Source organism: Necator americanus, chromosome II, assembly GCF_031761385.1.
Source record: "Necator americanus strain Aroian chromosome II, whole genome shotgun sequence".
NCBI classification, from domain to species: domain Eukaryota; kingdom Metazoa; phylum Nematoda; class Chromadorea; order Rhabditida; family Ancylostomatidae; genus Necator; species Necator americanus.
In genome coordinates, this window is record NC_087372.1 from 28972550 (window position 1) to 28985547 (window position 12998).

A 12998-nucleotide genomic window follows, 5' to 3' on the forward strand; every position below is an offset into this window, starting at 1 on the left:
AAATTATTTATACAACTTTATTTCTTCCATATCAATCTACAAACACCTCATAATAAATGAATATAACCCGCAAAAATCTAAAACGTATAGTAGGGTCAAAACGACGTGAACCACGGTGCAGTTGCGTAAGCGGCTGCGCTCGAGGCGGTGCGGTGGAGCATAGAGGTTAGAATCGAGAAGAGACCACTGCAAGCACCACTGCTCGCTGCAGCTCGCGATGGTCCCTTCTAGATTCCAACCGCTGTCTCCATCACACCGCCTGCAACGCGTTTTCTTTTTCGCAGACTTTATTCAACCAAGTGGTCACATCGCACCAACCGGGTTGGAAACGTTATCTGCTCAGTACAGAGGTAAAAAATGAAATACTTGCGCTGTGCTGCAGTTCAGTACTCTAGGAAACTCCGACAAAGCAATCCTGACAACATTGACAAGGCGACACCAATAGCAACAACGACACAGTTTGTGACGAGCGACAAATCCGGAAATAATGCTGAAAGAGTAGTACTATTATTGACTGTGCTCTAGCATCCGAAATACTCGCAACAACTCACTTCGCTGCACCTGAATGTGAGAAACGAAAATAAAGAGTTGCGTAACAGAGCGATAAGAGAATTCTTTGCTTAGTCGGAAGATTATAGATAATACTACAGCCACATTGCCTGAAGTTCAGTAAAATAACACAGGAGAAAAAAAAACCTTTCAGCTATTACGAACAAGCAGATAGCACGTCCTGAAGGCATTGTACATACAATAACCACCGAGCGCATCAAATCAACCTAATGCGTTACGTCTTTGGCACGATTGTCGTCCCTCTGAATCCAGCAATCGATCGATACGACTACGACGTCGATGGCTCCTCAAGGATCTCCCTTATGTTCTGGTTGTTCCTACCTTTTCTTAGTAATTTTTAAAATTTGCAAGTGTAAAAAAAGAAGAAAATCCACTTTAGAAATTTCTTTTTTATAATTTTGAATAACCCGGGATAATCTATAGTTTGCCTGTCTGTGCCGCGCGCACGTCTCGACACGGTTAATAGCGTTCGACAGTGGCTGAATGTACTACTGGCAGTGGCAGAAATTTTCCTCAAAACAGAAAAGAATACAAGAAACCTCTATACGATTTTCACTGATACTAATCCTTGACACGCCACTAAACGATATCCACTTTTTCCGGGTCAATGTTACGGTTCTCATATCATTTATTGGGATTTCTTTGCCGCAATGTTCTAGCATGTTACTCACCATAGTAGCCAATGATAGTACCTCGACTTATTAATTCAATACGGTCCAAACAAAAGGAATGAACCAAAATTTCGCAGAATATTATAACAGCAACATATGTACACATTTCTAATGTGCTTTGTAGTAGGCTTTTATAAAATCTGAAAAAAAAACTGACTGATATAGTACAATGATCCCCTTTAGAACAAGAAAGTACGTATGCTCACATCCATTCCAAATCGTATATATTATAAACACCAGCTCTTCCTGAGATCCACTTATCGTAGGCGTCACAGAAAAGAAAAATTACTGCCACTCGCAATTGGTTCTGGAAAAGTGAGTAACATAGAAATGGATCACTACTGTTAATTTGTGATCCAGCGCTCGTAAATTTTGTTTTGCAGTCACAAATAAATCAATTATAAGTTAGAAACGCAAGCTGCATGGGATTGTTTTCAACATTGATCAGGATAAGTACTATTCACGACGCAATTTTCTTTAAGAAAAATCAAGAGACAGGCTGAAAACGACTTCAGTGAACTTTGTTAGCGAGGAAACGAAGTAAAAAGAGGCAGCACCGAATGGTTCTACTTTAAACTGAAACTGCACTTTTAATAGGAACTACATGCGCAACTGACCACTGTTCCGCCTTTAAAGATTCTGCGTTAAAAAAAGAACTTTTTCCATCTTGAAGCAGCACCAAACGGAATAGTTGTCCGAATTTGAGAATTAATCTCTCCCAGGACCATCAGTTTAAAGGCAGTTTAAAGGCAGCCACGAATCTGACGTGGTAAAGACATCCGCGGAAAAGGCTAGAGTAGGGGATGTAGATTGGGGATCCGGGGTGGTTGCGCTCATCTCTCCCTTATCGCCGTAAACAACGGCGTAAGAACAGCTTTGATTGTTACAAGATACGTTAGAACGCTCCTCTATGCGCAGGTTCCTGTCCCCTCGGCAACGTACTGTAATGGTTTCACCTGAGTAGGGTGGTGAGAAGACATTACTGATCTCCCACCGATCGTACTTCGATAGGTGCCGCATTGTAACTGAAATCGTCTCTTAAAAAAAAACGTCACTTTCCATGCCGTTTACATACGACGGTCAGGAAGAGATGAGTTGCGGTTGTAGATTGCAGGATCCAGGGTAGTTCAACTCTAGTTTTTCCCCCGGATTCCTTCACCGTGTCAATTTCGTGGTATGCTGGGTTTAATCAGCAGAAAAAGCCGCAACAACGCCGTAAATGCAGTTAGTTCGCGGGTAGATCCAGCATGGCACAAATTCAAAGACTTCTACATGGCTAAAGTGCAGAAATGAGAAATGCTGTAGCCAGCGAATTCTGTGTGTTGCTACGATTGTCAAAGGTATAAACAGACATACTTCGTTCTTAAATGCAGTCACCGCTTTCAGGTCAGCGATTTTCATCAAAACTTTTCGATTGGTAACATAGTGACTAAAATATTACGAGTTTAGCATTGCCTCTTTTCCTCGTAGAAACGAAAACTGAAGTCCAACGACAATTATGGACAGGAAAATGCCTAATTATAGCTAGAACACAGTAGAGAGTACCGTGAGAATTAGAGCTTTCATTTGAAATGTTTTTTTCTACGTTATCAAGTAGTATATACCTGTACACCCTGAATATTTGTGCTGAAGTTCCTGAATGAGATACTGAACAAAATCCACTAATAACCAGTACTATTACCTCAGATATTATTCGTTCTTGACATTAGAAATTCTCAATCAAAAACTGACGAGAAAGGAAAAAGAATCCGAATATACGTATTAGGACTTTCTTTTCTGCACATCTTTGACTTCCTTTTTTACTTTTGAAGCAATATTATGATGTATTTCTTCTCGATTTCTGCTTTTTTTACGAAAAAAAAATCAGCAATAGATACTCAATAGATAGTATGTACTATACTTGTTATCTTCATCCTGGATATAGTTTGTCTCTATTACATCGTACTGACGAGTAATGAAAATGACTTGTTTCTTCTACTTTCCTTTGAAAACATTAGTTAGTACGATGAACGTAGATGACGAATTCCAAGTGTGAAGTCGCTGGACGCTCCTTATATTGATACATGCTTCTTATAGTAGGATCAAAACGACATGAAGAACATGAGTGCAAAAAACAGATGGAATCAAGGTCGGACAATCGAGAACTACAGCGAATAATGGTGCTAGCAAGCGTCCCCTCTCGATCCTAACCGCCACGCTCCACCGCACCTCTTCGAGCGCAGCCGCTTACGTAACTGCACCGTCCTTCATTTCGTTTTGATACTACTATATCAAATGTCTTCAGCATTGGTCGTTTGCTGCGTCACAGTTCCTTCTCCTTCAGCTTATCTGTATCTTCATATTGTATTATTCTAGAAAGTTGTTGCACACCTGTATCTTCATATTGTATATCAGATGACGATATGCCGAGATGTTATGGATTATTAGGTCTATGATAACCAACATGGTGTCGTACTCAACGTATTTATCAACAACCGCACCGCAACTTTTCTGCAACGATATGCTTAATTATTCTGGAAGGAAATCTCCCGTTCTATCAGAACCTTCTGTCACTAAAAAGCTACGAAAACAGTCTATAAAAACATACACAATCCGATAGCCGAATGACACCTTCAGAATAAATCTGATACAGTGATGAAGACGGCTGCATACAATTAACACACATAAACTCCCTGTTGTGCATCCTGGATGGCGACGATAGATCTGAAATCACCAGTTTCTCCAATGACTGTAGATTTTGAAAAGAAACCGTAGAATGAAGTCGGCTCTTAAAAGCAAATTGATGGACTGAGGTTAGAGTGATATATTTCACTGGATCCAAGAGCAGCAGCAACAATGTACACTGAGCAGAAGAGACCATTCATTCAGTAGATTGGATGCATAACACGAATAATACAAGAAGACTGAGTTTACCAACTCTGAGAAAAACTGCTTAATACAAAGTATGCGAATGTATCAAAACTCGGAGGACAAGCGTGAACGTTTCCGAAGAACGAAATTATCGTCTTCTTCTTCAGTCTTGTTCTTCTTGATCGACTCGTAATAACTAGAATATAAGCAATCTTTTAGCATGATAATGAAAACTATGGACTCGAAGAAACTGACCTTACAACATTTTTGTTTGCCCGTATCACGCTTGGATCGAAAGCAATAACACGAAGTGACGACAAACTTCGCGCTCTGGATAAGGCAACGTAAGACTGACCCTCAGAAAATACCCTAAACAAAAGAAAAAACAGTCTTCTAAAATACTTGTACAAAGGGTTCAATTACAATCTCCAGAGGAAAACCAGTTCATACATTTTGGGTCAATATATAAGAGCGCAGCGAAAGCAGATTATTATATAACAAGCACACATTAATAGACAGGATAACAGTAAGTGAACACTTTAAAAACTCTACATACCTTTCCAAGCTCACTTCAACAGCATCTAAAGTTAGTCCTTGCGATTTGTGAATTGAAATAGCCCATGCCAGTTGTAAGGGCAACTGTCTTCGACATGCTGGTTCATCCTGCCCAGGAATGCGTACAGCAAACCGTATAGGATGCATCTTCAGGAAGTGATTTATTTAAATATTTTTGAGCAGCACTCAAACTCTTTGCAATTGAGATCGTACTTCTACTTCTTCTTCAGCCGCAGAAAACTTGACAATAGGAAATCCTGCCTTTGAAAATCGCGTCACAACACCTCGAGACCCATTCGAGAGGCCACGCATGAGATCAATGTTCTTTGTGAGCATCACCTAAGGCGATCATAAGCAGTAAATGAAGTAGCTAGGCAAAAAAAAAACTGTGGAATTTTAAGAGTCAACAAGCAAATTTTGTGCCAAAGAATTTTGAAATTCTGCGAAGAACGAAAACGAGTTTGATTAAAGTTTTTCAGTGAGATTCCCCTCAATAGGGTATTGCTGAAGAACATAGTAAAACACAAGCATTGATATTATGATACTGGTGTGCTTTAAGTCGTGCCTGTTTACCTGTGTAGAAACCTTCAGTACCAGTTTTTTTGAGATCATGCATTGGATCGATTCGGGAATGAACTGACTATCTTCAGCTTCAAATATTCTAGATGGACCTGTAATACATAAGTTCTGTTAGCATCCATGCACCTATTTTCGAAATAACCACCTTCAAGTTCTTCGAGGCAACGATTGTTCACGGCCATAGCGTCTGCTGTATGAGTACAGAGTCGCGTTGGAACTATGCCTGCTGTTAGGAAACTATTTCTCTTTGTTTCGTCAAGCGCCTTGCACACTTCAGCTCCACACCTTAAAACCCTTATAATTCAAACATATCCACGTACACTTGTCTCGACCGTAAGCCCGAAGCTCATTGAGTCAGTGCTCGGACAAAAGAACAAAAGAAATGTGTTATGCAGCGAAAGCGCTAGATTTGCATACGTGCCTCCGGCTTAATCAAGTAGATAAAGTTGAAAAGGTAGCTGGAAAACTTGAGTTATTCGTACTTTCTCCATAAAACTATACTTTCTACATCCTAGGCTATTTACTATTACAAGTATAAACAAAATCAACAGAAATATTGATGATAGATTGTTATCAACCTCTCTGAAATGAAATAAATTCCATACTCGCTACTCAAAACTCAGATTTCTTCTAGTCAAGCACTTCACCTGTTTCGCCTCTGCTACCGCTGCTCGCCGCCTTGCTCGATCTGGCATCAGCAACACTTCCATTTGTCCCGATCGCGCGTAAAGGTTATTCAGTGACTTCTCTTCTCACGAAGGACTCAAAGTGCACCACTTCCTTCTTTTAATGACTTTGTGAGGTGGTCCAACCATCGATTCGGCGGTCTTCCTGCACTGCATGTGCGTCTGATATCGCGTGGCATCCAGTCGCTCACAGCTTTGCTCCAGTGACTGTCTTCAGAACACATCACGTGTCCGGTCCACCCAATTTTACTTCCCCTGGCATATGGGGCAGAGTCTCTATTTATGGTCACTCTCTATTTATTTTCCATGGAAACCCTCGAAAGTTGTCCATATGATTGAAAAAAGTAACCTTCCAACGCGAATCTCTTGCAAGACATCTATGAAACGAGAGTCATCTTGACGACGTATATGTTCCAATAGTATAGTCCTTTGAATACATCGATTCCATGCTTCACACTGAACAATACAACAACTACTAGCTTTCAATGTCACTAGGAAACACCATGACATCATTAAAAACCATATAATCTAGACCAATTTTGGCCTGATTTACCTCAAAACAAAATTTCACAGAGTCACTTTTGCTGCACACAGGTGGTAATTGGAGAAAATCGCCTGTTACAATGAGTTGTATACCACCGAAGGGTCGGTCATCTCCCCGAATATGTCTTGCCACCTACAAAATTAATACAACGATCAATCCAAAGGGAAGATTGCAAAGAAACTAAAGAGTACTGTATGAGCCTTACCGATTTTACTAATTTTGTTTATTCTTAAACGAAAAACATAAGCATAAACTACCGTAAAGTAAAAACTTTTTTTTTACTTTGTGGTGGGCCTACTAGTATGAAATCGAAAGTGCCAAAGAATAATCGTAGAGCTAGGATCAATGATGACATAATTAAAACCAAACACTTTCCAAATGTCTTCATTACCTGCATTATATAGCGTTATACATTATACACTAATATTTTCTAAACAGCCGCCTACAGTTATAGTGCTCCATATTGCTCCGGGCAACTACAACGCTCATCGGGAACCCTCGAAATGCTACGTTATGTTTAAGTAGAAGCTAAAAAGGACAAGAGATAACGTCCACGGCGTTGATCACCTTCTGCGGGGATCTGCCTGTGCGTTCAACTCAGAATCGTTTGAAGATTATGAACATGCGCACGCAGCCTTACAATGCAATTCTGGTACCAATTTATCGACAATGCAAGGATGAAAAGGTTGGTTTGCACTGGTGCAGTTTCGAACCATCGATTGATTGTGCAGCCACAGCCTAACATATTACCGACTGCGCTATACACGCGTTGAATGAAAGGACATCATACTTTGAGGCATTGTAACTGCTGTGCTTGCTCAAAACATTGGAATACCGCTGTTCCAAACCTGGAAACTTACGTATTCAATGTTAGTGAAGTAGTCAGCATCAATCATGGAAATTTCATCAATGATAAGATGTGTGCACAGCTTCCATTGCTTGATAACTGGATCCTTCGCCAAAACATGAACCAAGGATTGCTCGCGCGTGCCTCGACCAACACCGATACCAGCAAAGCCGTGCAGCGTGACACCACCCAGTTGACAAGCAGCAACTCCTGAACGAACAATGCTGAGCAGGGCAATAGATTTTGACTAATAATGCAAAACGGGACTCTGAAGTATTCCGATAACACGGATAAGTTTTTCCAAGCGTCTTTAATTTCTCAAAACTAAAGACAAACTCTGGGAATGACTATCGATGTTGTTATGAAGTGCTTCACTGTCGTGAATTTATTCAACTCAACAGATAATAACGACTGGAAGGAAACGCAACAACGGACGGAGCAACTCGACATTTCTAGTTCTAATAGAGAAAAGCGAATAGAGAGAAGGAAATAAGATTTTCATCCACATACAGCGTAAATATCATATGCTGAGCAATCACAGACTGGGATTCAAAATCCTCTTTTGATCTCTGCTCACTTAAACCATAGCTTTTCCACATGAATTAAAAAAAATAAACAATAAAAAATGATTGCATGACTGCACTTCCAGCTCTTCACCTAGTTTCTAAACAGTCTCGGTGGTATGACCTCCGCTAGACCTAACTTTGCCATTTCACTCTCATCTCGTTGCCTTTCTGTGTCAACCAAGACTCACCGGTAGCAGCAGTTACAAACGTGGTTGCTGCAGGAAGCATTTCGATAATTCGTCGTAGCACAACTGATTTCCCCGTTCCAGCACTACCGGTGAAAAAGACATTTTCGCGGGATTGTAAAACAGAACGAACGACAGCACGCTGCTCATCAGACAGCAGTATACTTCCACTTCTCCCATTAAGATTTTCCTTAGCAGGATCCTAAAGAATAGAAGAATTCAGTGTTGAATATCGGAACCGCATGGACTTTCCCAAGAACATAAGAAAAGTTGAAACGAAATAGAAAACACCAACCTTTGACAAGGATTTTCTAGAAATCTTAGGCGTGGTAGAAGAAGTGTTTTGAAGCCGTAACTTAGCTGCTTTCGGAGAGCCACACACGGGTGAATCGGCGACACCGCGTAATCTTCAAAAAATCTTCGAGATTGTGAAGGAATTCGGTAGCTAAGCATGGAAGTAGAGTGGGTTCAAAATGAGCTGACTTGTGGTGCAAGTCTATAAGCGGTAGCGCTTGAAGTGGCGCTGTGGAAACTTGAGCTCCGCCGTCCGATTGTAGCTAGTAGGGGTCGAACACGAGTGCAAACATGCGATTTCAATACACAACAAGTCGTTTTGAACCGACTGCATGCACACACCTTGCAGCAGCGAATATGGAACTATGTACAACATACGACTTTATTTACTTCACCGGTCCTCAGCGACAAACTGTGTAAAATTATGCCAGAAGGAAGGGTTCCGGTCAGCAGTCACTGATCTCTCGCACAACAACATTCATAGTTGACGTGTGTAGCTACGGTGGTTAGCGTTTCATAACATTTAGTTATAAAGGAAACTCACTTGCCTTTCTTTTGTATTCAATGCAACAAACGTTAACTGAGCCACTATATATATATACATCGGCTATCTTACATCTCCATCTATCTCCGGCAGCTGCGCTCGTCGGGATCGCTACTGCAGTCTACTGAAACTCGCTCTCTTCCTTCGCCTTAACACACCTTCTATGACCGAGACTACGCCCTAAAGTCCAACACGCAACGATAGTATCCACTCCAACACAACCCTGCGCTGGCATCTATGACTATTGGGTCAAAACGACGTGAAATACGTGCAATTGTGTAAGCGGTTGCGCTCTCGGTGGGACCATCACTAGCTGCAAAAAGGATGCAGAGCTGAGCGATATTCCAAGCGATTTCGAGTGCAACACGCAACACTGATTTTGTGGAGGAATCTCATCCGATTTTAAAAAAGATACTGTGCCTGCAAAGTGCGGACAAAATCATCCTCTCAGCAAAATTCAGGGTCACGAGAAATACGCTAGAGCTATCTTTTGATCGCATACGGAGCGCTACCCACTGCTTGATTTCCGTTCTTTATTAATTTCTGAGCCCTACACCTGCGACAATACCGTTTCCATAGTTCACTTGAGCGACTATCTTCGAATTCCGCCTTATAGTGATTGCTCCCCCCGCCCCCCCCCCCCCCCCTCTCTGCGTTAAGGAATACCACCCGCAGATGTTTGGGATGTGTTTGTACACACATGGTGGTAAAATTAAAAACTATTTATGGTTAGACACGAACCTCCTAACTTGACGGATTTCGTCAACGCTTAACGGACTGAGAACGGTGTGTAGGCTTGGAAGATCATGAAGATGCCTCTTTCTGAAAAAAAAATCGCAATTCAAATAAGCATTTCTATAGGCAGCAAAAAATGTTCCTAATTGGCTTCTCAAAGGCCTATAGTAGAGATCAGAGCATCGGAATCACAACTCTACACACGGTGGACATACAGTCGTATTGACCCGCGATGATGTATGCATCTTTGGAACGCGTGCGCAGAATCCTCGTCACACTATGCGAGAAGTTCTTTAGACCCACTTTCTTCGCCCTCTAGTTTTTACATCAATTTGTAGTCATTTAATTCTTGTCCCTAGTTTAGTATGATTGACCACGACTAGCATACTCTTAGAGGCGCCCTAGTAGCATCATACTCGTGCAATATTATACAAAAAAAGTAGAGCAAATAGTGCATGCTTTCATCGAGGACCTTTCGCATCATTTCATTTTATGTCGCTTTAAGCCGACTGTAGTTTGTCAAAGATGCAGTCGTAATCTTCAATGTAAGTTGTGAGAATATTTTACCTTTGAGGCAGGCAAGAAAAGATGTATTTTCAATAAAGAGATACCAAATCACTTAAGAGTAAATGTGAAAATTCGACAACAAACCTAGATATGGTGACTGGAGTGTGACATTTTTTCAAGGTTGTTTGTGTACTTCGTGATGACATAATATCAAGCTTGGCCTGGAGCGTCTTTAGAAACACATTCAGCTTCCGTGGGGCACAGTTCGACACCTGCACAACAAGTTTCCTAAACAAAGAACGTACGAAATGACTACGTAACAAGCCAGAAGCATCGTGAGTCTTATCTCAGCAGAATTAAACAATGGTACCTTTCTGGGATTTCGATAGATGCTCTTCCTTGTGCAACATTTCTCTGATGTATGACACAAGAGTCCAGACTGTAAGAGGCAACCGCTGGTCGACCTCCGGAGACGGAACCCAGTTCCACTTGAAGTACAATCTGCCTGATAATGAAAAACCAACACTCCTACCAAGTGAATGAAGCCAGTGAATCATACCGGGACAGATTTCTACCAATTGTGAGAATAGCTGCCTTGGATGTTACGGCACCTTGCCTTCGTACGTTTGATGTTGACTCAACTCGAATGTTACATTGTAAGGAGTAACAGTAAATGCAATTTGATGGACTGCCCTGAGAAACATCGCATAAAACCATCTGCAAGCGTAAAACCTCTTCTTGACTGCAATTTCGGTTAGTTTGGCCTCAAAGCCTTGAAAGGACTTCTGAATTCATGTAAATAAGACTTTTGGATAAGAAAAAAGGGAAAACATTGCTCTCACAGAAATTTCCAGCAATTAGTCAAATCATGCACATGCGCAATCTCCCATATCAATTCAGTCTTAGTAAAAAAAAAGATATGGCGATGTGCGAGAGTAACCATGCAACCAAAACCACTTGACTTCCAAGAGAGCGTGCATAGAAAATATTTCCAACCCGAATGTGAGATCTATTCTAGTCCAAAAATTTCAGTTAAAAACCGCAGGGATGAAATGATCCTTGTCTTAACTAACAAATTCCTTGATACTTCACTGAGTCTCGATAATTCAAATGCTCGAGTTTGCCGCGCACGAACGCATCTCTCTATACCTATCGTCTGCGAGAGACGGAAGGGAACGGTCACTGGCTGAGGTGACCTCTACACCTGTCCGCTGAAGGCTCATTTCGCTGACTTTTGTTATTGCACTGAATTTCACATAATTTCAAACATCACACCTAACAATTAAAAAAGTGCTTCTAGTTCCCATGTAATTTTGTTCATATAGTCTCTCTTGTATTAAGACAAAGCTGTAGAGGGAATCTACAGGGCAAGCTTGTGACTCCTCTCCGCAGCTTCTCAGAATATTAGCGCCGGCTTTAGCAGGACAGTTGCTGGAAGATTATCGTGGAATAATACAACTGTATGATGATAAAGACTCCTTAGCAATGTTAGTTGGCCAGCGCTAGTTCACACCGTGAATAACCAACGTGCATATTAAGCATCACTTCTGGGGGATCTTCGTACTTTTCCATTCAAACCCATTTGAAGATCTTATTTGTCGAACCGCTAGCAACGCCGTTAGGATAATGTAAGAGTTAGATTAGAGGTTAGAGACCGAAGGCTTTTTAATACCATTTTCTAGACAGACGGAAGCGATGGTTACAGCATTTATCTTCAAATACAGCAAAAAAAAATACAGACGATAGATTGTGGACAGGCCACTCTCTGCTCCTGCACCCCTAAGTCCGATGCAAAAGAGAAGGACTAGATGAAAGCAGTATTCAAACCACATATGCGATAGTCGGAGCCGCTGCTCTGACCCCTTGACTTCTGGAGGGGGAGGGGTTGGCGGAGGGACCCTTTCACTTTTATAAGGTTAGAGAAAGGACCCCTTCACTTTTGGATAGTTGGCAAGGCTCATCACTTGAGCTGCATTCATCCAATGAGCATGACCCCCTTCACCTGAGGAGGGTCCGGATCCTCCCTATCGCACCTATGATTCAAATTGCTTGCAAACAGTAAATGTGGGCCACACAGATTTAGTTGCATTCATTTATCAAATGATGAAAATGTTTATCACCAAGAAGAGTGAAATGAACATTCAATAAACAATTATAGAGAATAAAAGAAGGACGAGAGTCACGAAATAAGGAGAAAAGGAAGGAACGGGAAGAGGACAAGAGACTGGAAGAGTTTGAAGCGCGAAAAAGTCGAAGAGGGTCAAACAATCGATGACATCTAAGAGTACTGGGTTGTTTTAAAGACACTGTATCACGATTTTGACGTGGCGCAGAAACCATGGCGAAAGCCTCGAGTTCTTGCGATAGATTATGGAAGTGCTGCTCCTCTCATCTTCCCCTAACCCTCGTAAAAAAAAACGGCGTGGAAGACGGCGTTCTTTGCTTCCTCCCTAGTTGCAGCACACGACTCTTGTGCACGCACCGCATGCAACTGAGAGTGATCGAAGATCAATGAGGTCTTTTCGGTAGCGTATTCAAGTAAAACCAACTAATAGGCTGTTGAGTGGTTAAAGTGGTTCCCAAGCCTTTATTCAGGATGACTAGAAGAAGATGACCCTCGCTTGTTTCCGTTATCTAAAATCCAACTGTACATTTTCCGTAGACTTTCTTTACCACGCCAATTTCGTGATCTGCTGCCTTTAACGCATCCTTCTACAGCTTTTATAGCTTATCAACTCCTACAACTTCCAACCAACAAAGAATCTCGCCGGCTCGCTTCTAATGTGCGTACTCGCCCTAACAAAACGTTGTTAATCTCGGGTTCCTTCTACCTCATCATGCAGCCACGTCTTCATCTTGCACCTC

General features: G+C 41.5%; 2 protein-coding genes across 4 annotated transcripts; both read right to left on the reverse strand.

The window, feature by feature from the left end:
• Positions 1 to 383: 383 nt before the first annotated feature.
• RB195_019820 (uncharacterized protein) lies at positions 384 to 4101 on the reverse strand (the record flags this gene model as incomplete). Of its 2 annotated transcripts, none has more annotated exons than XM_064187847.1 (6): positions 384 to 490; positions 552 to 659; positions 1242 to 1381; positions 1448 to 1548; positions 3612 to 3731; positions 3829 to 4101. In XM_064187847.1, 6 exons carry the CDS (start codon positions 4099 to 4101, stop codon positions 384 to 386), a joined length of 849 nt encoding a protein of 282 aa, XP_064043728.1. The 2 variants fall into 2 exon arrangements, with proteins under 2 accessions (XP_064043728.1, XP_064043729.1); XM_064187848.1 differs by having other exon boundaries at positions 3829 to 3891.
• A 95-nt stretch (positions 4102 to 4196) lies between these two features.
• Positions 4197 to 12988, reverse strand: RB195_019821 (uncharacterized protein; the record flags this gene model as incomplete). 2 transcript variants are annotated; one of them, XM_064187849.1, is made up of 16 exons in its annotated part: positions 4197 to 4287; positions 4347 to 4460; positions 4648 to 4793; positions 4860 to 4985; positions 5220 to 5317; positions 5371 to 5510; positions 6261 to 6367; positions 6465 to 6587; positions 7316 to 7512; positions 8057 to 8255; positions 8349 to 8460; positions 9633 to 9713; positions 10278 to 10421; positions 10504 to 10638; positions 10693 to 10826; positions 12965 to 12988. In XM_064187849.1, 16 exons carry the CDS (start codon positions 12986 to 12988, stop codon positions 4197 to 4199), a joined length of 1971 nt encoding a protein of 656 aa, XP_064043730.1. The 2 variants fall into 2 exon arrangements, with proteins under 2 accessions (XP_064043730.1, XP_013308006.2); XM_013452552.2 differs by lacking the exon at positions 12965 to 12988 and having other exon boundaries at positions 10693 to 10850.
• Between the last annotated feature and the right edge of the window lie 10 nt (positions 12989 to 12998).